At 45.6% G+C, this 24,527-nt stretch overlaps 1 protein-coding gene across 4 annotated transcripts in view; it reads right to left on the minus strand.

Annotated features, from left to right (window-relative positions):
• Positions 1-24,527, minus strand: part of ABCA2 (ATP binding cassette subfamily A member 2) — a 72,347-nt gene that overhangs the window by 29,464 nt on the left and 18,356 nt on the right. The window contains exons 2-20 of one of the 4 annotated variants that reach the window (XM_043988674.1): positions 17,037-17,130; positions 16,284-16,286; positions 14,340-14,451; positions 13,969-14,132; positions 13,151-13,278; positions 12,655-12,768; positions 12,048-12,233; positions 11,744-11,962; positions 10,031-10,371; positions 9,404-9,563; positions 8,997-9,125; positions 8,313-8,480; positions 7,834-7,930; positions 7,075-7,248; positions 6,775-6,877; positions 4,834-4,948; positions 4,298-4,488; positions 2,888-3,038; positions 2,512-2,716 (exon numbers count right to left, since the gene is read on the minus strand). In XM_043988674.1, the coding sequence (XP_043844609.1) occupies positions 2,512-2,716; positions 2,888-3,038; positions 4,298-4,488; positions 4,834-4,948; positions 6,775-6,877; positions 7,075-7,248; positions 7,834-7,930; positions 8,313-8,480; positions 8,997-9,125; positions 9,404-9,563; positions 10,031-10,371; positions 11,744-11,962; positions 12,048-12,233; positions 12,655-12,768; positions 13,151-13,278; positions 13,969-14,132; positions 14,340-14,451; positions 16,284-16,286; positions 17,037-17,130 (2,854 nt within the window). Of the gene's footprint in view, positions 1-2,511; positions 2,717-2,887; positions 3,039-4,297; positions 4,489-4,833; positions 4,949-6,774; positions 6,878-7,074; positions 7,249-7,833; positions 7,931-8,312; positions 8,481-8,996; positions 9,126-9,403; positions 9,564-10,030; positions 10,372-11,743; positions 11,963-12,047; positions 12,234-12,654; positions 12,769-13,150; positions 13,279-13,968; positions 14,133-14,339; positions 16,552-17,036; positions 17,131-24,527 lie in introns of those variants that run through there. The other 3 variants (XM_043988675.1, XM_043988677.1, XM_043988676.1) reach the window with 3 other exon arrangements.

Raw genomic sequence — 24,527 nt, forward strand, 5'->3', positions numbered from 1 at the left:
AAACTCTGAGTCCTCCCTACCCAGTGAAGCACCTAAAGGCATACTAAATACTGTTCTAAGTCCATAATTCAAGTCATCGAGTATTTACTGAGTTCTCCTTTCCCCTCCCCCAAACCTAATCCCATGCTAGGTAAACCAAGGGGTACATAGGTAGAGTGTTAGACCAGGAGTCAGGAAGACCAGAATTCAAATCTTTCCTCAGACACTTACTAGCTGCATGACCTATGGGCAAATCACTTAACTTCCCTTTCAGCCTCAGTCTCCCCAAAAGCAAAATGGGGATAATAATAGCACATATCCCCAGAGCTGAAGTGAAAAGCCAATGATATATAAAGTGCTTTGTAAATCTTAAAGCACTATTTAAATGTTAGTTATTATGATTATAATTATCATGAAGAACCAATGAAACTCCAAAAGTAGAGGAAATAAGATGATAAGACACACAAAGGAACTTTAGAAAACAGTTTAGGTAAATGGTGAAATAGATGATGAATGAGTTGGAAATAGATCACAATGGGCTGCAGTCGGGAAAGGCTTTGTGAAAGAAGAAATAGGAATCAAAGGCCATGAAGGATGATAATAGGCATTCAATACTCAATAAACTCAGTAATTGATAAACCTTTATAAATGTGGGTTGTTTTACAGAGTAGAAATACCTAGGCAGGGGGCAGCTAGGTGGTGTAGCGGATAAAGCAGTGGCCTTGGATTCAGGAGTACCTGAGTTCAAATCTGGCCTCAGACACTTGACACTTACTAGCTATGTGACCCTGGGCAAGTCACTTAACCCCCATTGCCCCACCAAAAAAAAAAAAAAAATACCTAGGCAGGATTAAGCTTGGGTAAGAGTGAGAAGTCATGCCCAGGCTGAATCTTATGGTATCTGTAGGGGACCAAGAGGAGACAAAGTTGGACAGATAGGCTGGGGTCTGATTACAGAAGGGCTTGAATGTTGGTTGTTTCATGTGTAAGTTCTCTTCTCCTCTGCAATTTTGGTTAACTTTCCTTTTACTGTCTCCTTCAAAGGGTAACCAAACACAGAACTAAGTACACAGTGGGATTTAGGAAATATCTACTGATCTTTGGGACAACAAAAAGAGCTACAAATATTTTGATATCTATAGGGATCTGTCATTCAGTCTTTCACCTCCTTGGCCTACCAGTGGGATACTGGGTTAAAATAATTGTTTAGTCACATTCTTCAATTACTAATTATTTTACAAAACAGATGAACCAATTTATAGCTCCACCAACAATGTGAACCTGTGTTCCCACAGTTCCTCTAACAGTGACCAGTTTGTATTTTGACATCTTTGGCAAATTTGCTGGGTATAAGATTGAAACCACCTAGTTGTTTTAATTTTTATTTCTCTCATTACTAATACATTGGAATACTTCATATGGTTGTTAACAGTTTTCAATTCTTCCTTTGAAAACTGTTTGTATCTTTTGATCTCTTATCTATGGGGGAATGGCTCTTGGTCTTATATATTTGTGTTTTGTTCACATACTATTTCAAATGGTAGAGGGAACTCTTGATAAGAAAACTCACTCTACCAAAGCAGATCAGCATCAGCAAAGATTTCCCCCCAATTGACAGATTTTTTTTATCGTGCCTGCAATGATTTTATTCATGAGAAAGCTTTTCAGTCTCAGATCATCAAACTCATCTATTTTGTCTTTTATAATTATCTCTATTCCTTTTTGGGTTAAGAATTCTCCCTTTAGTTACAACTAGAAAAAATATAACTATGTGTAATTATAATGGCTAATCTTGGCCCTACTAAAGAAATAAGAAAGTATCTCCTTCTTTTCTTGGGCAAGGTGAGGTACCGTAGATGTGGAATGTTGTCAATACCATCAAACTTGATTGGTGTGTTCTTCTGTTTTGCCTGACTTTTTATTTTATTTTATTACATTTGTTTTATTACCAGAGGTGACGAGGTAACATGGTGAATAGAGGACTGGGCCTGGAGTCAGGAAGACCTGAATTCAAATCTAGCCTTAGACATTTAATAGCTGTGTGACCACAGGCAAGTCACTTAACTTCTGTCTGCCTCAGTTTCCTCAACTGTAAAATGGGGGTGATAATAACAGCACCTATCTCTCCCAGGGTTATTGTGAGGGTCAAATGAAATATATGAAAAGTGCTTAGCACAGTGCCTAACACATAGTAGGCACTTAATGTCTATTTCCTTCCATAAGCAAAGCCTCATAGAGTGTGGGGAGGGGTATAATTCACAAATAATTGATATAAAAACAAAAGGCACCAATAACACCTTTTAAAAATACCTATTAACTTGGCCCTTAGGACTAGACTCTCAGAGTTGAATGGGATCTCAAAGGTTCTTTACTTTGCTCTACTCTTTCAGGAAGCACCACCAATGAAAAGTAGTTTTCTAGTCTTTGCTTAAAGCCTTCCTGCCTCCTCAGTCAGGGAGATCCTAGGAGCCAGGGATAGGGGGGAAGAAACTCCATTATCCCCACCTCTCTCTGGTCCCACAGTTTCCATACCTGGGTGCACGGCCTCGATGTACCATGTGAGCACACCATACACAACTGCATCCGCTATCAGCATCATCATAGACAGAAGCAGATTGAAATCATCGCCCTCCACAGGTGACTGGCTGAAAGTGTGCCACTGGATGCCCACACCAGCCACCTCATAAAGGGCAAAGTACTTGGATCCCAGGCCAAAGGCTGTGGTAGACATGAGGGACTGGGGAGAGACAAAAGAGGGCAATCAGAGGAAGGAGTTGCATAAAGGGGAGCCACTCCAGGCCCTCCTTTGAAAGGGCAAGAACATTTGCGCCAACCTTACCACCAGTGCCCTTAATCTGGGATCCCTTCTGGATCTTGCCCAGTCTCTCCCCACCAGGGAGGCACTTACCGCAATACACTTCTCAAAGGCCGTGATCTTGTCATGTGCCACCTCCTCTCTGATGGCCACATACATGTAGGGCACATAGCTCAGGAAATAGATGATTCCACCACAGGCTGAGGCCAGCTTAGCTTTAGAGTACAGCACGGATACCAGAAAGCTGTTGCCAAGACATGGAGGAAGCAAGTGGTGAGAACCCAGACACTAAGTCAATATCTAACATGCCCTAAAACCCCCCTTTACACAGACCCTCGATACTGAGCCCTCTTTCCTCCTCTAGGCCCAGAATTCTCAGCTACCAGCTATCCGCTCCCCCCCCCCCCCCCGCCCCAACACACACACACCCTATCAGGATCTCTTGGAGTTATCTAAGAGGCTCTCCACTCTCACAGAATAGTAGCTTTTTTCCTCCAGGGCATCATGATAGTAGATAAAGAACTGGGTTCAAGTGCTGAGTCTGACAAATACTAGCTGTGTGACCCTGAAGAAATTTCCTAGGCAATGGATACCAGAAAGCTGTTGCCAAGACATGGAGGAAGCAAGTGGTAAGAACCCAACTGGGAACCAGGGGTTCTCAAACTTATTAGCCTCAGGACCCCTTTACACTCTTAAAAATTACTGAGGACCCTAAAGAGCTTTTGTTTATGTGGGCTATACCTATTCATATTTGCCCTCTTAAAACTGATAAATTTTAAAATATCTGTGTACACTGGGGCAGCTAGGTGGCTCAGTGGATAGAGTGCTGGCCATGGATTCAGGAGGACCTGAGTTCAAATCTGACCTCAGACACTTGATATTTATTAGCTGTGTGGCCCTGGGCAAGTCACTTAACCCCAACTGCCTCAAAAAAAACCCCCAAAAAACAGAGTTTAAAAAAAATATCCGTGTACAAATTTGTTATGAAATGACAATACTAAACCTATTATGTGTTAACATAAATAATAAATTTTTATGAAAAATAACTATATTTTCCAAAACAAAAAAAATAGAGGAGTGGCATTGTTTTACACATTTTTGCAGATCTTTTTAATGTCTGGCTTAATAGGGGACAGCTGGAATTTCCTATCTGCTGCTGCATTTAATCTGTTACAATATGTTGTTCTGGTTGAAGTATATAAACAAAATTCAGCCTCATCCAGAAATGTAATTGGGAAGGAGAGGTATATTTTAATAGGCAAATAGCATATTGGTATTTTTATGAAAACAATTTTGACCTCCAGGACCCTATGAAAGGGTCTTGGGCACCCCCAAGGGGCTAAGAACCACTGTTCTCTACCAATGAAATAACACATTTTGTCCATCCCTGGTCCAACCTCAGTCTGGGCTGGCAGAAAAATGGGCAGATGGAGCTATGCACTAGAGACTATCATTCCTCAGGTCTCCCCAGACCCCCCATTTCCCACTCCCTCCCTCACTCACCAGAACATGATGGTGGCCACAGCATAGATGGCCAGGAAAAGCCAAATGATGAGCACATGGCTGTGCATGAGCACTTTGCCATATTTGAGGATGGCTGTGAGTGCTGTCACAGAGATGGAGAGCTGAACAAAGCCTGTGATGAACCAGGCTACCCAGTGTACCGCATTGTTCAACCCCATTGTCTTCATCACCTAGAAAAAGGGACCAGGTAGGCAGGGGCAGGGAAGTAAAGGAGCCCAGTGGGAGAGGTCAGGAAATAGGAGTCCCATTGATGTGCTCAGGGGGTTGGATGATTTGGGAGAGGGGGTCATGAAGTAAAGGATGAAGGGGCTGGTGCCAGGTATGGAGGGTGTAGGAGCCTGAGAAAGGAAAGGATGCGAGAGGAGGAATATTCTAGCTCTAAAGGGCTGCCCACAGGCATGTGAGTCTGGGACTTTGATGTGGGACAGGATCAGGACCATACTACTTAGACACACACACATATACACACGTGTGCACGTGTACACGTATGCACATGTGCATGTGGCGCCTCCTACCTCCTTGAGACGATGTTCCTTCTCAGCCACGATGTGCTGAATCATCATAGCCACAGAATAAACCCAGGAGATCACCATGCAGAGCGGCATCATGTGCTCGATCACAAACAAGAAGCTGTTGGGGAAAAGAGTGTAGAGGGACCCATGTGGTCCTATCCATCTCCTCCAGCCCAGTCCAAGGTACCCCCAACAAAGCTCACTGGTGCTTTTGTAACTGTAGGACACCAGTGACCCAATGCACTCTTGCTTATACTGTTCCTGTGCCTACGATGTCCTTCCCTCCCCTTCTCAATCATCCTTTAAAGCAATGGTATCAAACTCAAACAGAAACAGGGCCACTAAACTATACATAAGGATCCCTGCTGGCTACACATTGACTTTAAAAGGCCACATTAACATTATGTTTTATTGTATTATTTATTTTGTTAAATATTTCCCAATTACATTTTCATCTGGTTCTGGCAGCACTTGGGGTGTTATGGACCTTCCATGTTTAACACCTCTGCTTTAAAGCCCACCCCAAACACCACCTCTTCCCCAAAGTCATCCCCAATGATTACCAGTTAGTAACAATATGCCCTCTTACCTTTCAGAAAGAAAGAAAGAAAGAGTTCAAGGGGTAGCTTTTCAACCAATTCAGTGGATGAATGACTTGGGACTAGTTGCTTCCCCTCCCTAGACTTTATCCATAAAGCAGTGATCATAATACTTGCTCTGCCTATGTCACAAAGGGATTGTGAGGTAAGCATTTTGTAAACTGCAAAATGCTGCATAAAGGAAGTTATTATTATTAGACTAAGAGAAGAGCTAAGCTAGGGAAGGGACAGCATGGTAAAGAGCTAAAATGTATATAACTAGCATTAAGATTTGCAAAGTATTTTATATATACACATATATATATGTATGTATATATACACATATGTATGTATGTATGTGTATATATATATATATATGGATGATCCTTACAATCACCCTGTGAGGAAAGTGCTATGACTATCTCCATTTTATAGATGAAGAAACTGAGGCAGGCAAGAGTTATGTGTACTGCTCAGAGGTCACATAGCTAATAGGTATCTAAGACAGGATTTGAACTCAGATCTTCCTGACTTGAAGTCCAGAGTTCTACCCACAGCACCATCTAACTGCCTCTAGTATGCTAAAATGGAAAGAACCTTGGGTCTGTAGTTAGAGGACCTGGGTTCATATCCTGCCTCTGACAGTTACTACCTGTATGACTGTAGCCATGTGACTTCATCTCTCCAGGTCTCAGTTTCTTCTCTGTAAATAAGGGGAGGTATAGACTAGACAACAGCTGAAATTCCCTTCAGCTCTAGATTCTATGATCCTATGAACTCCAGGGATGTGAAGCATCATGAGTCATTTGCTGTGATGCTACTACAGCTCAGTGCTCCATTGTCTGCTGGTTTTATCATCCTCCCCCCACCTTTTTTTTACCAGCAGTAAAAAACCTGCAGAGAGTGGTGTTTACTTCAGGGGAAGGAGCATATCCCTTCCCACCGTAGGCCAGGGAAGAAGGGGGAACCATGGTTGAAAGCAGTAAGGAGCTGTAGCCGGAAGGTGGATGATTTCAGGGACCCAGGATGAAAAGGAAATCTAGGGGGCAGCTAGGTAGCACAGTGGATAAAGCACTGGCCCTGGATTCAGGAGGACCTGAGTTCAAGTCCAGCCCCAGACACTTGACACTTACTAGCTGTGTGACCCTGGGCAAGTCACTTAACCCTAATTGTCCTGCAAAAAAACCCCAAAAAACAAACAAAAAAAGGAAATCTAGGGATTGAGGAAGCAACCCAGGACTGAGAGATGTCGAATGGATTTATATCAGCAGAAGGTATGTAATCATTCTCCTACCCTACCCCCACCCCCCCCAAAAAAATTCCTGATGTTGGAGTTGGTAGGGACTGGAACAGCCCCCTTACTTACTCATCCCTCGTGTAGCATGGGTATGGGAACATCTGCACATAATTTCCTGGCTCCACCACATCATGGCCAACAAAGGTGTTGATTATTGCTCGTTCCATCATGTCTAGATGGTGAGGTGGGAATGAACAAGATCAGGGCTCATGGGGGACCCACCATGACTCATGGATTCCCTTGCCAGGAAGCCCAAGTTGGGAGGCTTGAAAGCTTGAGGGCTCAAAGGTTAGGGGTTCAGGCTGGGTTCTCTTGATGCAGAGGTGTCTCCCCACCCTGCTTCCCTATCTTCCCAGAAAAGGGTCTCACCCTGAATCCAGACAAAGCCATAGAGAAAATAGAAGCGTCCCCCAGTGTTGGGGCCAGGCCTCCAGTAGGCCCGGCGGATCTCATTGGTCTTCTCAGTGAAGCTTGAATTCTGTCGGATCTTATAGAGCACGTGGGGTGGAAGGGAACCATCCTTCCGGGTTTGGAAGATCACACCTATGATGGGAACAGAAGGGAGATGGTGAGGGGAAAAGGGTTGTCATCTTAGAATGGGCTGGGGTCTAAGAAGAGGAAGACCACATAGAATAAAAGCGGGAGGAATTAGGGTCTTAGGAAAGGCCAGAGTCAGAGAGGAGAAGGAGGATCATGGTGGGTAGGGGTGGGACGAGGGAAGGAAAATGGAAAGCAGAAAGGAAGGGAAAGGAGATTGTGTTGGAGGAGGAGAGTACGGAGATGTATTAGGACAATCATGTCTGAAAGCATGAGGGAAGCAGTGCCACCAGTAACATAAATGGAGAAGTGAGCAGAGAATCTTAGAAGGGTCAAGTTTCGGGCAGCTAGGTGGTGCAGTGGATAAAGCACTGGCCCTGGATTCAGGAGTACCTGAGTTCAAATCTAGATTCAGACACTTGACACTTACTGGCTGTGTGACCCTGGGCAAGTCACTTAACCCTCATTGTCCCGCAAAAACAAAAACAAAAACAAAGGAAAAAAAAAAAAGGGTCAAGATTCAAGGGGCTTGAAGTATGATTGGGGGAGCCCTGACAGACCCATGGTTTTGAAGGAAGGAACCAGACTCACTGGCAAATACAGTGACGTTGTCCTGGTAGGCCTGGTTAAGGGTGTAGTTGACGATGCTCTCCTCATCAGGGAAGCCTTTGAAGATATCCACGCTCACCTGTGAGGTAGAAGCCATTGCCAGAAGTCCTGCAGGGGGATTCCCCTGAGCCCAGTCAAAGAGAGAGAACACCATGTACCCAGTAGCCCACAGAAGTACTCATCTCAAACCTGAGCTTATTGTCTAAGGCTGGATTTGAACTCAGGTCTTCTTGATTCCAAGTCCAAACCTCTTATCCATTGCACCACTTAGTTACCTCAGGCACCACCACTATGCCTATACTGTTCAAGGCTGAGAACTTCCCCAGGCAGAAGCCCTAGCTATAACTAGGGCTTTTGCCCTTTTCCTCCTCCCACCCAAACTCTTCTGGATTCAGTCTAGGAAACCTGCATTCTTGGGTTCTCCACAGAAGGAGAGAGCTCAAACCTCTCCTTCCCCTGACCTTGGACATGAACTGGATCCAGCCGCAGGCAGCATTATCGATGGTGTCCAGCTGCTGAAGAAGCACTGAGGCATTGGGCAAGGAGAAGTTGTGGTCCCGGAAGGCAGGGGGTAACTCCCCCTCAGACAGGTTCAGGGCCTCAGGGTGCTGTTGTAGGTCAGTCACATACTAGAGGAAAGAGTTGGGAAGAGTGTGGCTTAGCCGAGGCTCTAAAAGGAGATGAGACTAGAGGGTTAAAGCTGCAGTTCTAATAGGGTCTGAGAAGGAAGGAAAATCCTGTAGAAAATGTGTATGCTTGCGGAAAACCTGAGATGCCCCTTAGAAATCATCTAATCCAACCTCTTCCTTTCACATCCAGGGGAAAAGAAGCCCAGAGGGATTCTTGCCCAAAGGCCAAGGGACTTGAACAAAGTCACGCAGTGAGCTAACAGCAGATTTTTACCTAGACCTTCTGACTTCGAAACCCGTGCCCACTCCCCTACCCTATGATGGCACACAAGCCCAGGATGCTCAGGATTTGGGTGGGGCTTTGTTCCAGGAGTCCAGAGCCTTGGTGAAAGGGTAGATTGCCCTCTGGTGGAGGTGCTGGGAAATGGGCAAGAGAGTTTAATGGAGCCCAGGTAGGTTATGGCAAGAAGAGCAGCGGTACCCCAGGGGCAGTCCCCTACTGTCCCATCTCCACACCTGCTGCAGCCAGTGGAGATGCTGCTGAAGGTGGCCCTCCTCCAAGAAGTGTCGGATCTCAGCTGAGATGTTGAGCCAGACTTGGGCATAATGGGTCACATTGCCCACAAAAGCAAAAGTCTCATTTGCCTAGGGGAAAGAACAAGGAGACAAAGAAAGTTATCACAGCCTGGGGGGGAGCTACCCCTACCCCTAGAAGTACAAGAGTGGACAGTACTGTAGTTGTGTGGAATGGTAATAGAGGGCCCACGATGCCCTGCAGTGAGGAGAGGGAAACATGGTCTTGGCCACCAGATGATGGGGGCCATAGGCTGGGCTCCCTCATCCTCCAGATGAGCAGAGTCCCTTTCCCTGCCCACTCTATACCCCAACCCATAGACCTCTGCTTCCACCCTATTTCCCCATACCTTCAGAATAACCCTGTCAGCCTCTGTCCCTGCAGGCGCATATAGGATCTTGGGGTTGCTGGTCATGAGATGCACTAAAAGCCCCAAGTTCCGCTGTTCTTTGCTTGTGAAGCCCAGGGAGCTCATATTGCCTTGTTTCAGTGCCTCAGGTTCAATGGTCCTGTGGGGAGATGAAGGGAGAAAACTCTGTCTCCTAGCACAGCTTCCCCTAGCTCCCTTCCAGCCCCAACTGGATTCAGAAGCTCTTTCCTAGTCCCCATCCTGGGGCCCTCCCTCCCCCTTGGCCTAGTTCCAATGCTACTGCTCCAGCCCCTATCTCTGCCCACAGGGAGCCCGACTCTCACCCCTGTTCCTTGCCAAGCCCTGCTGCCATCCTAGAGAATCAGAACCTTACCACCGAAAAGATCTTCTAGAGACATTCATCAACCCTCTCACTGAGCAGATTAGGAGAGTGAGACCCGGGAGGCCAGAAGCCTGCCCTGGGGTGGGGGGAGGGGGAGAGGGGGTCACATAATCCACCTGGTTCAGTTCTCTTCCCTTTACTCCACACTGCTCTGCCCCATTCCTTGTTCCCAATAAACGGTCCCCCCCACCCCCGGCCCCAGACGCCCTGTCCTGGCCCCATACCGGTTGTTCCCACAGAGGATTGGCTGCAAACCGGCCCAGAGCTGCACAAAGGCAGAGCACTTTCCATGCAGACCATCCCCTCCCAGCTCGCCCTCGCCTTCCCCATCCTCCGTTGTGGTGTTGCCATTGGTGCTGGTTGTGGCGTTGATGGCCCAGCCGGTGCCATTGACAGTCTGTGGTGGTGCCCGGCTAGCACAGGCACCCTGGGGGAGTAGGCGAGCCAGAGCAGACAGAACATCAACATCCCGAAGCACCTTCTCGACACCTAGCAGGTCCCCAAGCAGCACCTGTAACCTGGATCTCCTCTGAGTGGTTGGGCCATTCACTGCCTCTAGGTGGAGCTGTGGGGAGGGGGAGGGGAATAGAGAAAAATATGAAGGGAAGGGAAAGATCTGGGACTACACACCAGCCTCTCTTCGCACTGTGAAGAAGTCTCTATAAATCAATTCTCTCACAGCAGCCTCCCCTTCCTCCCCCTCCGGGTTCCAGTTCCATTTCAAACCTATGGCTCTAGGCCAACTGTGTGCAGCTGGTAAATGTTTAACAACCAAGTCCTCTGGGAAAAACCCCAGATAAAAATGTTCCCAGGAAATACTTTACATTTAATCTGCATTATTATCATTTCCCTCCATTACTTTCTTTAGTCTAGACCCTTCTTGAACTGTAGGTCACGACCTTATATGGGTCAAGTAACTGAATGTGGGGTTGCAAAAAATGCCCATTCTAGCTCTACTGTACTCCAATAAGCCCCTAAGATCAGACTAACCCTAGCCCCAACCTGCTGGCCCAGACTAGAGGCCCCCTCCCTAAGCATCCTGTCCTTGTCCCCTGACCTGAGGCAGGATGAACTCTCATACCATGAGTCAAACATAGAAGGGGCATGATAATAAGCATTTCCTGAATTTCAGTGAATAGGAAATTTCAAAACTAGACAGTGAAGTGGGGCTTCTCCTAGCAGGCTCTATGTCTAAAATCAAACTCAGCATTTCACTCATTGCTGAAAGTGTCACCGCCCCACCAGAGCCCAAACCCATTTCCTTAACTCAACCCCAATCCATCACCCACAAAGTCCTCTTGATTCCCCATTATCTCTGATGTCTGATATGTAGCCTAACCCTAGTCCAAGCTCATGACCTCTGACTTAGACAATAACAGACACCTAATTCTTTTCCCCTTTCATTGCTCCCCTCTCCCATCTATACAGGCCACCATGTGGTAAACTGATCATTTGACAGCCAGTGGCTTCCTCCATCCAAAACCTACAATGGATCCCCATTCCCTAAAAAATAGAGTCAAAACCTTCAGGCATGGCTGTCAAGACTTTGCATGATCTAGTCCCAATATATTTATTCAGCCTTACTTCCCTCAATATTCCCCTCCAACCAAATTAGTCTCTTCACAGTCACCTGCACATATCAGACTTCTATCTGCCCTGAGTAAAAAAGGGAAAATAAGTTCTCCACGTGAATTCCAGAGATATTTGACCCCAAATGTCTAAGCATTCAAACAAGAGGCACTTTTGGATAAGTATGATGGAAACTGAGGTACCAAGAAGGGGAAGGACTGACTCCTGGACACTTGGCTAGTCTAACCAAAGTAAAAAAAAGCTCTGGGAGTCTTGGTCTTGGGCCAGAAACAGCTCCTCCTCTTTTGGCCTTAGGGCATCAGAGAGGAGAGGAAATCTCCGAGCCCCTCCTGACTCTGTGCATTCACCTGGGTGACAATCTTGTGTACATCCAGCTGGTCCTGGAGTTCAGAAGCCAGGCGGGAGAAACGCTGAGCTCGGGCTCCGGCTTGTCCACTACACACGGCCACGCGATAAGCCTGTAACCTCTCCCTCTGGCTCTCAGACACTGTCAAAATCTGGCTCAGTTCCTCTGAGCCCCGTGCACATGTCAATTGCTCTAGTAATTTAGGTGCCAATAACAATTCCTGAAGAGGGAGAGGGCAGGGTTGGTGGCAGCAGAGATAGTCCCCATGAACTCCTAAGTCTCCTCCTGTTCTATTTGTCCCTCACCTCCATCTCTTTGACCAGGGCTTGGGGACTGGAGGCCTCAGGGTGTTCCAGGGGAGGCCCAGCGAGGCCCAGAGCCTGGGACAGGAGGCGGAATACAGCTTGCTTGTTGGCATGGTGGGTGGGCTCCTGTAGGGCATGGGGCACTAGTCCTTCTTCGAGGTCTCGCCAGCTGCCTGGGAGGCTGTCCTGGGAGAGGGGGAGAAGGGGAGAAATCCAAGAACAGAGGAGAGCATAGGGGTTCAAAGAGCAGCTCCCCGTAGGAAGCAGACCCCTTCTATATCCCCAGACTGTATTCCATCCTCTTCCTCTCCCATGCCTTTCTCCTATAGACTACTTCTCCTTGCCTTTTCCCTAGCTCTTAGCAGTTCCTAGCTAGAGTCATCTGCTCCTCCTCGCTCCAGTTTCCCCAAACCTCCCCCCACTTATTGAAGTGATGCCTAAATAAGGTCCACTGAACCATACCCCATCACACTTGCTTATACCCCCCTATTCCTCACCATACCCATTAATCCCAGCACCAACAATAAATAACGGGCTTTCCTCATAACCTGTTATCCCTTCCCACTTCTCAAACCTACATAACTTGGTTTTGGAGTGGGAACCTCACCTCCAGCCGGAACTTCTTTTCACCAACCCCTGAGTGGACCCAGGGTTCCTTTCCCTTCTTTGACAACATTCCCTCAGTCAGGGTGGGTAAAGGACCAAAGAGTAGCCTATAGACCTGCAATGGCAGGGAGAGGAAGGGATGGAGGGAGGGAGGAAGAGAGTGAAGGAAGAAGGAAACAAATATTGATTAAGTACTCTATGCAGGGCACTGTTTTCAGACCTAAAGGGCAGTCCCGCATTGAAGCCTGAGGACCAGCCACATGAAAGCTGTAGACCAGGCTGGGAATACTTCCACACGGCCCACTTTCTCTATGCTGGGCTGTTTCATGTGGGATGACTATAAGGGGGCTGGGAAAGTTCTTCCTAAAAATAGACCACATGCCTCGTTCTCATACGATCCTTGAAGGCAAGTTCCTCACTTTAAGCTTCTTTGTATCCAGTAACAGGCAAATCAGTCCATATTCTGGGTCAGCAGCTTCTCCCCACGAGCCACTCACCTCATGCAGGTTGACCTTGGAACCCAAGAGCATCTCTGTAGTATCATTGGACAGGGACAAATTCTGGGAGAGGAAACGATAGAACTCCTGCCTGTCCTTGGCTGCTGAACCCAGAGTGAAATCAGACCCTAGAGTGGGGAGAAGACAGGACTATTTTGTGAGAAAGCCTGGAGAGGGGAGCTAGAGATGGAGGTTCATCAGAACCAGCCCTGGGGAGGGACTCCCACTCCCAAACAGGCCTCCAATACTGAGGAAGTCTCCTTGACTGGTCCAACCCCAGTGTTTTTGTTTGGGTTTTTTTGGTTTTGGTTTTGGTTTTTTTGGGTGCAGGGCAATGAGGGTTGAGTTGCCCAGGGTCACACAGCTAGTAAGTGTCAAGTGTCTGAGGCTGGATTTGAACTCAGGTCCTTCTGAATCCAGGGCCGGTGCTTTATCTACTGCACCACCTAGCTGCGCCCCCAACTCCAGTGTTTTACAGCTAAACAAACTGAAGCTCAGAAAAACTAACTTGACCAAGGTCACACAGGTGATCTTATCAGAGTGGTCAGATTAAGGTCACAGTGTGAATTTGCTCAAGGTTACACTGGGAAGATCTGGGATTCTTATCCAGATTTTCTAAATCTTCATTCAATACTCCTTCTACCACACCACACTTATCTCAGAGTTTCTAAGTACTTACCACCTTCGGACTAATGGGGAAACTGAGGTACCAAGCATGAAAAAGGTTAATTTGCATTTCCTGAGGTTGGGGGGGAGATGGGTCCAAGAACCCAGAAATCCTCCCTCTAATCGCCATACCCACAGACTCTGATGCCCACCTGCTCGGCTGTCAAAATGGCTTTCCAAGGTCCCAGGACCACTGCTAAGGGATTCTAGATGACTCCGGACAGATTCCAACTCCTCCTCAAGGCTGGGCCTCGCAGGATCAAACAGGTTGCTCTCCTCCACCACCCGATTTAGCTGCTCTAGGAGTTGGGTCACCCTGTGGGAACAGCACCTAACTGGTTACTCACCTTTTTTTCTGTCAGGACCTGGATGATGTAAGATGTTGGGGGGGGGACTGGTATGGGGACATTTCCTGGGCACAGGCATTGCCAGCCAAGGAGAGACTCTCATCGGCCAATGGAAACGGGTAACCTCTGGGAGCTGGCCCAGGGCAGGGACACAGACTCGGGCAGCAGGTACTCACGTGGAGTTTGAATACTGGAGGAAGCCAAATTCATCCCGCTGGCCATCGGGACAAAGGGACTGCATCACTGGCAGGATGCCCGCAGAGGTGAGGGGCGATGCTGTGTAGTATGCTAGGAAGGGAGGAGAGAGATGAGGAGGACAGGGGAGAAGTGAGAGTTTGTAGAAAAGAGAAAGGGAGAGACACACAGAAAGAAACAGAGACAGAGCAGAGGAGAGAGAAGGAGAGAGACACAAGGAAAAAGAGCTAGACAAAGGAAAGAGTCACAGAGAGAAGAGAGCGGAGGAGCTGGAGATAGGGACAAAGAGATAGAATGCCCAGCCCAGAGCAATACAGCCCGTTAAGTCAAAGATTGGGGACAGGAAGTTGTTTCAGGCACAGCCACTGCAAGTCAGAAGTCAAAGGCCTATGGCCCAAGGGGATCGCTTATCTCCCAGTGCAAGTGGGGGGTCCACCCTCCCCAGGAAGTCAGGGGTGACCCTGTTGTTTTGGCATGGCCAATGTAAGGCATAAGGGACATCCTGGGCTCTTGGAGAACCAGCCAGCAAATATGTCCTAGGGGTACACAGTGACTTCTAACTTCTCAGACTGACTAATTAGCTGAGCAGTGAATGCAGATTATTGGTAGAAGCCCATATCCCCTCCCCCAGCCAAGCCCCAGAGTCTATAGGGAAGAAGACTTGGGGGTAGTGGGGTAGGAGGGGAAAGCTGCCTCCCTTTAGCCCTAGGACTAAAGGCCTAGTGCACAAAGGATATGTACCAAGGCCCCTGTCCCTTCCCCCAAGATTCTTGCTTCCACCCCTCCCCCCACCCTCAGGTAACAATCTGGGGGGGGTAGAAATAATCATCTTATCTCTTCTGAAGCTTCTACCCCAACTTTTTTTTTCTCTCCCCTAGAAATGCAGCTATTTCAGATAAGCCCCTCAGGAAGCCCATGGTTATAGGGAATCAGAGCCCAGGAAGGGGCTCAACCCCTGATGTAAATTGGGCTGAGTAGGGAAGGGAGTGAGGAGAGGAGATTCAGGTAGGCCCCAGCCCTGCCCTTCCTAAGAGGGAGTCAGCTATTCGGGGAGGTTTAGCCACTCTGACTCGGGAGAAGTGGATGGAAACTGGCCTAGGCCCTTTCCCTACTGAAGCACAGAAGTTGTCAGCTGGGTTATAATGATGTCCAACGGTATTCCCCTTCCCCTTCCCATGTCTGTGTGGAACTTCTACCCCATTTACCTGGTAAGAAGAAGAAAAAGGAACCAGCCTAGCTTTGGGGCATATCTGGAAAGTCCCTTGCCTGGCTCCAACTGTGATCAATTTATGACCCCAGCATAAGGGAACGCTCCCCCTGGGGGACTGATGGAAACAGCTATAGGGTGTCCCCTAATCCAAGGTCCCATGGCACAATTTTTTAATGACCTAAGGGCTTTCCCATAATCCTACAATGCCTTCCCTGGGGTCCCTGCAACAAACTAAAAAGCTCAGTTCTACTTCTTTGTATGCCTACTTCACTTTTCCTAGGGAAAGTACCAGCTCTCCTAGACCTGACATACTTGCACGGGGTTAGAGTCTATCTCAGAGAAGTCCTAGAATGGGGGTCTGCATCCCCAAAACCTTCCTGTCTTGGATCTTGTGTAGAACTGTGAATAACCAAGGGGTTAACAAAGAAACTATACAAACCAGGAAGGAAAGGTGAGACCGTGCAAGCAGCAGGAGCAGTACGCAAGCTAAATTGTGGGAAGCACCAGATAGTATCCCACCTTCCCAAGAAGGTTACCCCCAGCCTCCTCTCTCCCCACCTAGCCCACCATTACCACCCCAGAGCCCTAAAGAGGGGAGAGCAAACAGAAGGGTGGGAAGAGGAATCAGAAAAGCAGCCAGGAATCTACCAGCCATTTCCCAGACTACTTTAGGGGTCATTGGAAGGGAAGGGGGCAGAGAGAGGTTGGAACTTACAGACTGGTCATGCAAGGGATTCAGACGGGCACAGAAATGCAGAAGGAAGAAAAGAAGAGAACATGCATGAGAGAATGGAGGTGGGGGGAGGGGAGAAGAGAACCAAAAACACAAAAAAAAATGGTGAATGGGAGGTGAGGAAGCTGAGGCAGGGGCATCTTAGCCCTCGAATGCAAAGCAAATGGTGGTGACCCGAAGACAGCTCCTCCGGCAGGCAGCCGTGGTTGGCCATGTCCACTTCATTACCTGGGCCCAGGCTGAGGAGATGCTGAAATACAAGTTCCTGTGTGTGCACACACATGCACACATGTGCATGCATGGAACATACATGCACACATAACATTATGTGAATAGACACCATCTCTCCCCACCTTCTAGGCCTTCCTAGATCTCCTCCCATCCTGGATATCTTTCCCTCCGAGTCCCTCCCTCCTTTCCCTGTTCCAAATCCCTCCCCTGTCCTTACAGGTTTTCCCCTCCTTAACACCCCTCTACCCTGCTGTGTGATAGGCTGAATGATAAGTGGGGTAGAAGTACACTTTCTCCTTCCTATTGATAGGATTCATTGGATTCTGAGCTGGAAGGGAATCCTAATTCACCCAATCCAACCATTTTATCTTATACATGAGGAAACCAAGCATGGTTAAATGACTTACCTAAAGTCACCTAGGTGACACGTGACTGAGCTTGAGCTTTTTCCATGGTATTCTCCAGTGCCCTCCCCCCAACCCCAACCAATGGCTTCTACCTCACCTTCTTTCACTGAGATGGTAGGTTTCTTTTGCCGCAGCCCGAGAAGGATGAAGAAGAGAACTAGGGGGATGAAGATCTCGAAGGCCAGAACCCACTGTGGACAGAGAGATCAGGGAAAGTGAGAACCGCCATCCCCAGAACCCCTTGTCTCCACTATCCCAAGATACAGGATTCAGACAAAGAAGGGTAAGGAATGTCTAAGACAAAAGCTTCCCTCCCTGGGATTGTTACCCTGAGCGGGGAGCAGGATTGGAACCAGAGCTTAGCTTTGATATAACTGAGGACTTGAGAACTCTCTCAGCACCCCCTTGCCCATCAGTATTTTCCTAGCTCCATGTTGGCTGTACAGATCTAGAGAAGGGGAGGATGTTCCCAGTATGAGTCGAGGAAGGTGGTATGGTCTCGATCCATAGGAAACAGAATAGAATCTAGGAATTCTGACGGCCGGGTGAGCAATCACCTCCTCTAACTTGCTGACCTCCGGAAGTGTCCTCCCCAAATATCACTGACCCCTCGATAGGGTCTCTCCATCGTGGTTATGGGTTCTCTCCATGACACAGATAGAGAAGCCAAGACCCAAAAAGGAGCCTGGACTTGCTGGATATCCAACAGTACAGTAGAAAAGACTGACTGGAATCAAAGGACCTTAGTTCAAATCCCACCCCTGATGCTTATTCCTTGTGTGACCTTGGGGAAGTCATTTAACTTTACTATGTCTCAATTTCCTCATATGTAAAAGGAAAAAACTGGACTAGATCAGTTCCAGGGTCCCTTCCAGCCACAGCTCTATTAGACTAAGAGATGCACTAGGAAAAGGACCCAAGTTTCCTGCTCAGCTGGGAGGCATTGAGGGCCCTAACCTAACATTAAGCTCCTCAATAGAAGGGAAGTTCCCTGAGGGCAGAAAATGTTTAACTTTTGTCTTTTTATCTCCAGGCCTTGATCATTGCCTGGTGCTTGGCAAGTGTGAAAGAAATGCCAGTGGAAGTTAATTAAATTGAATCAAGGGCAGTTGAGGTTGGGCTCCCGCTGTGACCCAGGCAGCTACACCTGAGCAGCGATGCTCAGGCAGCAAGTCCTCCCCTCACCTCCTGCCCCTTCCTTTTGTGCAAATTTGTCCTCATTTTATTCTCTGTACCACCCCCCCGTTATGCTCCCAGTCCCTACACACCACAACACTAGCCAAGCCCCACCCCAAGATGCCCTCCACAAAAGAAGGCTCTTTACCAGCCCTGGCAACCTTGGCAGTAAAACTGGATATCATTTTCTGATAGGTAGCTCCCAATATCAAGGATCCTAGCCAAAATTCTACCACTCCCCTATCAGAGGGGAACCTCTATCCTCCGGGCCTGGGGGACTGCAGTGGGTCAGGGAGGCAGAAAGATAACTTTAAAGGCTAGAGATTTGGCAAGGGAAAGTTGTGAAGGGGAAGGGGGGGAGTTACAGGAGGAGCTAATGGGAGGTGCTACAGCCACCTTGGCAGTGCCCCAGGGTCTGTACTGTAGGCATTACAGTTACTGGTGGGCAGTGTCCTGCTATTTAAACTGGCACCTCATCAAGGAATACCAGAGCCAGCTGAGTACGTCTGGAGAACACAGCATGGGAAGCAGTCACCACAGGAAGGAAATTCATGGGAATGTGGATTTGGAAGGAGTGAAGGGGGTATTATCCCCATTGGACAAAGGATGGATGTTCCCAACCAAAACTCCAGGAAGTATGGTGTTAGTTCCCATTCCTGGGACCACCCGTGTCCACGTTCCTCCTGGGAAGCCATGGGGAGCTGGATACCTCCTGGCCAAAGATGTAGCCAGTTTTCTCTGCCAATGCACAAGGCATGTGCTGCCCATACTCCTGGCAGTGCCAGGAGACAGTGTTCCCAGCACTGTGGGGGTAACCAAAGGTCAGTTAAGCTGCTTTAAGCCCCAATGCAACAGACCCACAAGTGTGCTCACTGGTGGGAGAACTAGAACAGAAGCGCAACTACCATCCTAGCTGAGCCTAGAGATGGTAGGTGGTCAGCAGTGACCTCTGACCTTGAGAGAATCTGAAGGAGGATGGGTCACAAGAAAAAACCAAAATTTCTCCTCCAGGTTCCATCAGCACTACAGGGCAAAAGGTGTTGGTCTGGTCACACTCCACCTCCCTCCCTCCCCTCCCCACTCCATGAGACAGTAAGCAATCAGATATAGGTTATACATATGCACTCATGTAAAATATTTCCATATTAGTCATTTTGTACAAGAAGTTCTTTTGCTTTTTTTTAACTTTAAAAACAAACATAAATTTAATTTAAGTGAATTACCCAAAGTCATACTAGTTAGTGTGAGAGCTAGAACTAGAGGACAAATCTAATGACACCCAGGCCTTTGATCATTTTGGTACCTCACACTGCTCTTGGCCAAATAGGAGCTATCAAATATGAACTGCCTAAAGAACAGTGACATAGGAACCAATGGTATTTCTTTTTTTTGGGGGGGGGCAGGGCAATGAGGGTTAAGTGACTTGCCCAGGGTCACACAGCTAGTGTCAGGTGTCTGATGCTGGATTTGAACTCAGGTTCTCCTGAATCCAGGGCTGGTGCTTTATCCACCGCACCACCTAACTGCCCCAACCAATGGTATTTCTAACAATTACTTTATTTTTTTTGTTGGTGTTTATTTTATTATTTAACACTCATATTTTTTTCTTTTGAGTTCCAAATTCTCTCCTTCCCTCCCTCCCTCCTGCCCTTCCCCTTTGACAAGGCAAGCAATATATCAGTTATCCATGTGAAATCAAGCAAACATTTTCATATTAGCCATGTTGGGGGGAAAAAGCAAAAAAAAAAAAGATGGAAAAAAGTATGCTTCAATCTGCACACAAAGTTAGTTCATCAGTTCTCTTTCTGGAGGTGGACAGCATGTGTCTTTTGGGATTATTTTGGATCATTGTCTTCATCAGAGTTAGCTAAATCTTTCACAATTGATCATCCTTACAATATTTTCTTACTATATACAGTGTTGTCCTGGTTCTGCTCATTTCACATTGCATCAGTTCATATAAGTGTTCCTAGGTTTTTCTGAAACCATCCTGCTCATTGTTTCTTATAGCATAATAGCATTCCATCACCATCATATACCACAACTTATTCAGCCATTCCCCAACTAATGGACATCCTCTTGATTTCTAATTCTTTGCCACCACAAAAAAGAGCTGCTATAAATATTTTTGTACATATAGGTAGGTCCTTTCCCCTTGTCTTTGATTTCTTTGGGATACAGACCTAGTAGTGGTACTTACTGCTTGGTCAAAGGTATGCATAGTTTGATAGCCCTTTGGGCGTCATTCCAAATTGTTCTCCAGAATGATTGGACAAGTTCACAACTTTAACATTTGTCACTTTTCTGTCATTAGCCAATCTGATAGATGTGTGATTGTATCGCAGAGTTATCTGAATTTGCATATATCTAATTATTAGTGATTTAGAGCATTTTTATGTGACTATTAATAGTTTTGATTTCTTCTTCTGAAAACCGCTTGTCATATCCTTGGACTATTTCTAAACTGGGAAATGGCTCTTATTTTTATAAATTTGACTCAGTTCCCTATGTATTTGAGAAATAAGGCCTTTATCAGAGAAACTTGCTGTAAAATTATTTTCTCAGTTTCCTGTTTTTCTTCTAATTTTGGCTTCATTGCTTTTGTTTGTGCAAAGCCTTTTTAATTTCTTGTAATCAAAATTATCTATTTTACTTGCCATGATCTTCTCTATCTCTTATTTGGTCATAAACTCTTCCCTTTTCTATAGATCTTACATGTAACTTTCTACATACTCCTCTAATTTGCTTATTATATCATCCTTTATGTCACAATCATGTACCCATTCTGACTTTATCTTAGTATACAATGTGAAATGTTGTAGACCAAGGGTTCCTAATCCTTTTTGTATTATGTTCCCTTTGGCAATCAGATGAAGCCTAAACCCCCTTTTAAGAATAATGTTTTTGGGGGGCAGCTAGGTGGCGCAGTGGATAGAGCACCGGCCCTGGAGTCAGGAGTACCTGAGTTCAAATCCGGCCTCAGACACTTAACACTTACTAGCTGTGTGACCCTGGGCAAGTCATTTAACCCCAATTGCCTCACTAAAAAAAAAAAAAAAAAAAAAAGAATAATGTTTTTGGGGGCGGCTAGGTGGTGCAGTGGATAAAGCACCGGCCCTGGATTCAGGGGTATCTGAGTTCAAATCCGGCCTCAGACACTTGACACTTAATAGCTGCGTGACCCTGGGCAAGTCACTTAACCCCATTGCTCCACAAAAAAAAAAAAAAATAATAATGTTTTTGAGGGGCAGCTAGGTGGCGCAGTATTGCCCCACCAAAAAACAAAACAAAACAAAAAACAAAAAAACCCCCACCACAACAAAAGAATGTTTTTAAAGAGCATAAAATTAAATATAGCATTATAAAATAAACCAATGATATGAAAATACAGTTACAAAAATATTTTAAAGTTCAAAGACTCCTGGTTAAGAACCCTGTTCTTCATCCTCCCTAGGCCAGAAAGTTTCCTGGATATGGACCCCGCCCCAAGCATTTAAGGACATCATAATTATCAAATCTTAGTCAAATAATGTCAGAGGAGCAAAGGATCTCAGAAACCATCTAGTTCAACTGCATAATTTTACAAATTGAGGCTCAGAGCAGCAACTTATCTGAGGTCTTACAACTTAGATCATGAGTGCATAGCTGGCACCAGACTCTATTCCTCCTAACTCCCAATCTAAGGGCTCTTTTCACCAATACTTGAATGTTGCTTTTCATGGTTATCCATTTTGGGGGGGTTTGGGGCAATGAGGGTTAAGTGACTTGCCCAGGGTCACACAGCTAGTAAGTGTCAAGTGTCTGAGGCTGGATTTGAATTCAGGTCTTCCTGAATCCAGGGCCAGCGCTTTATCCACTATGCCACCTAGCTGCCCCCATGGTTACCAGTTTTTGATCCCATTCCCTCAATCTCAGGAATATGTCAGTTTTTGAAAAATACGTTTAGGGAGCAGCTAGGTGGCACAGTAGATAAAGCACTGGCACTGGATTCAGGAGTATCTGAGTTCAAATCCAGTCTCAGACACTCGACACTTACTAGCTGTGTGACCCTGGGCAAGTCACTTAACCCCCATTGCCCTGCAAAAAAAAAAAATTTTTTTAAATGGGGGAAAATTTGGAATTATGTTTTTAAAAAAATCAAGGGGCAGCTAGGCGGTGCAGGGGATAGAGTACTGGCCCTGGATTCAGGAGGACATGAGTTCAAATCCAGCCTCAGACACTTGACGCTTACTAGCTGTATGACCCTGAGGAAGTCACTTAACTCCAATTGCCTCACCAAAAAACAAAACAAAAAAACCCAAAACAAAACAAAAAAAAAAGAATTAAAAAGTCAATAAAATACCCTTTGGCCCACAGATCCCATACCAAAGTATGTACCTTGAGGATGTCAAAGACAGAAAAAAAGGTCCTATCTCTGCCAAAAAATTCATAGCAGCCCTTTTATTGGAAGCAAAGAACTGGAAATAAAGAAGATGTCCATCATTTGGGGAATGGTAAAGAAATCATGGTAAGTAAATATAATGAATAGATTATTACTTCCCCATAAGAAACAATAAATATGAATTTAGAGAAGGATAGGAAGACTTAAATGAACTGATGCAGAATGAAGTATGCAGAACCAGGAAAACAATATACCCAAATGATTACAACCATTTAAATGGAAAAAAACAATGAGAGAGAGAGAGAGAGAGAGAGAGAGAGAGAGAGAGAGAGAGAGAACACTGTGTAATTACAATGTCCAAAGAAGAGCTGAGAAACTATATTATTGCAGAGATGGGATACTATGGGAATGGAATATTATATATTCTGTCAGATATGATCAATGGTTTTGTTAAACTGCTTTTTTCCTCTTTCTTTTTTTAATCTTTGTCACAAATCCTGTTAGATAGGGAACAGAGTAAGGATATGTTAAGAAATATAAAAAATTTTAAAATATCAAGAATATTTTTAACTGAAAGCTAATAAGTTGAATGAAACTAGTTTCCAAAACAAGTCTGATCAGGTTTAAATAATCAGCCAAATCTAACATGATGAAATTTAATGGAAATACATAGTTATATGTATAAGAACAGAATGGGTGAGATATAACTAGGCAAAAGTTTGTGTGAAAAAGACCTCTGTGTGTGTGTGTGTGTGTGTGTGTGTGTGTGTGTGTGTGTGTGTGAGAGAGAGAGAGAGAGAGAGAGAGAGAGAGAGAGAGAGAGAGATAGACAGAAAGACAGATACAGAAAGAGAGACAGAGATAGGAGGAGGAGAAATCTTAAAATAAACATTTTAGGACGGACATTGACAAGCTATAGCACACTGTAAGGGCAGCCACGGTGGTCCAGACACTTGAAATCAGGCTACATAATCATACCACATGGTGGTAGGGTGGAGAAGAAGGAGGAATGGTTGAGACAGGGCAGTTGTCTTTAAGTCTTTGGAGGATTGTCAGAAGGGGGATTAGACTTGTTTTGCCTGAGCCTAAAGGGGAGAACTAGTAGTAACAGGTGGATGTGTTAGAGAAACAGATTTCAACTCAAAATAAGGAAAACTGGAAAACAGTTTGCCATGAAATAGGCATAGACCAACATCACATACCATATACCAAGATAAGCTCAAAATGGATAAATGATTTAGATATACAGGGTGATATCATAAGTATGTTAAGTAAGCATGAAAAAAAATAATGTAAGATTTATGGAAAGGAAAAGTTTATGACCAAACAAGAAACAGATAGGATCATGAAAAGCAAAATGAATCATTTTGATTATTTGAAATTAAAAAGTTTTAGCACAAACTAAATCAGTGCAGCCAAAATTAGTAGAAGGGAAATAGGAAACTGGAAAAATAATTTTACAGAAAGTTTCTCTGATAAAGGCCTAATTTTTTCAAATATGTAGAGAACTTAGCCAAATTTATAAAAATAAGAGCCATTCCCCAGTTGATAAATAGTCAAAAGATATGAACAGGAAGTTTTCAGAAGAAATCAAAGCTATCAATAGTCACATTAAAAAATGCTCTAGGGGACAGCTAGGTGGTGCAGTGGATAAAGCACCGGCCCTGGATTCAGGAATACCTGAGTTCAAATCTGACCTCAGATACTTGATGCTTACTAGCTGTGTGACCTTGGGCAAGTCACTTAATCCTCATTGTCCCACCAAAAAAAATGCTCTAAAGCATTATTAATTAGATAATTGCAAATTGGCTAACATGACAGAAAAGGAAAATGAAAAATGTTGGAAGAGATGTGGAAAATTTAGGCGATTAATGCACTGTTGTGGAATTGTAAACTAGTCCAATCATTTGGGAGAATAATTTGGAATGATGCCCAAAAGGCTATAAAACTGTACATACTTTTGACCCAGCAGTACCACTACTAAGCCTGTATCCCAAAGAAATAAAAGATAAGCAAAGAATTAGAAATTGA

The sequence above is a fragment of the Dromiciops gliroides genome, chromosome 2 (genome assembly GCF_019393635.1).
Source record: "Dromiciops gliroides isolate mDroGli1 chromosome 2, mDroGli1.pri, whole genome shotgun sequence".
NCBI classification, from domain to species: domain Eukaryota; kingdom Metazoa; phylum Chordata; class Mammalia; order Microbiotheria; family Microbiotheriidae; genus Dromiciops; species Dromiciops gliroides.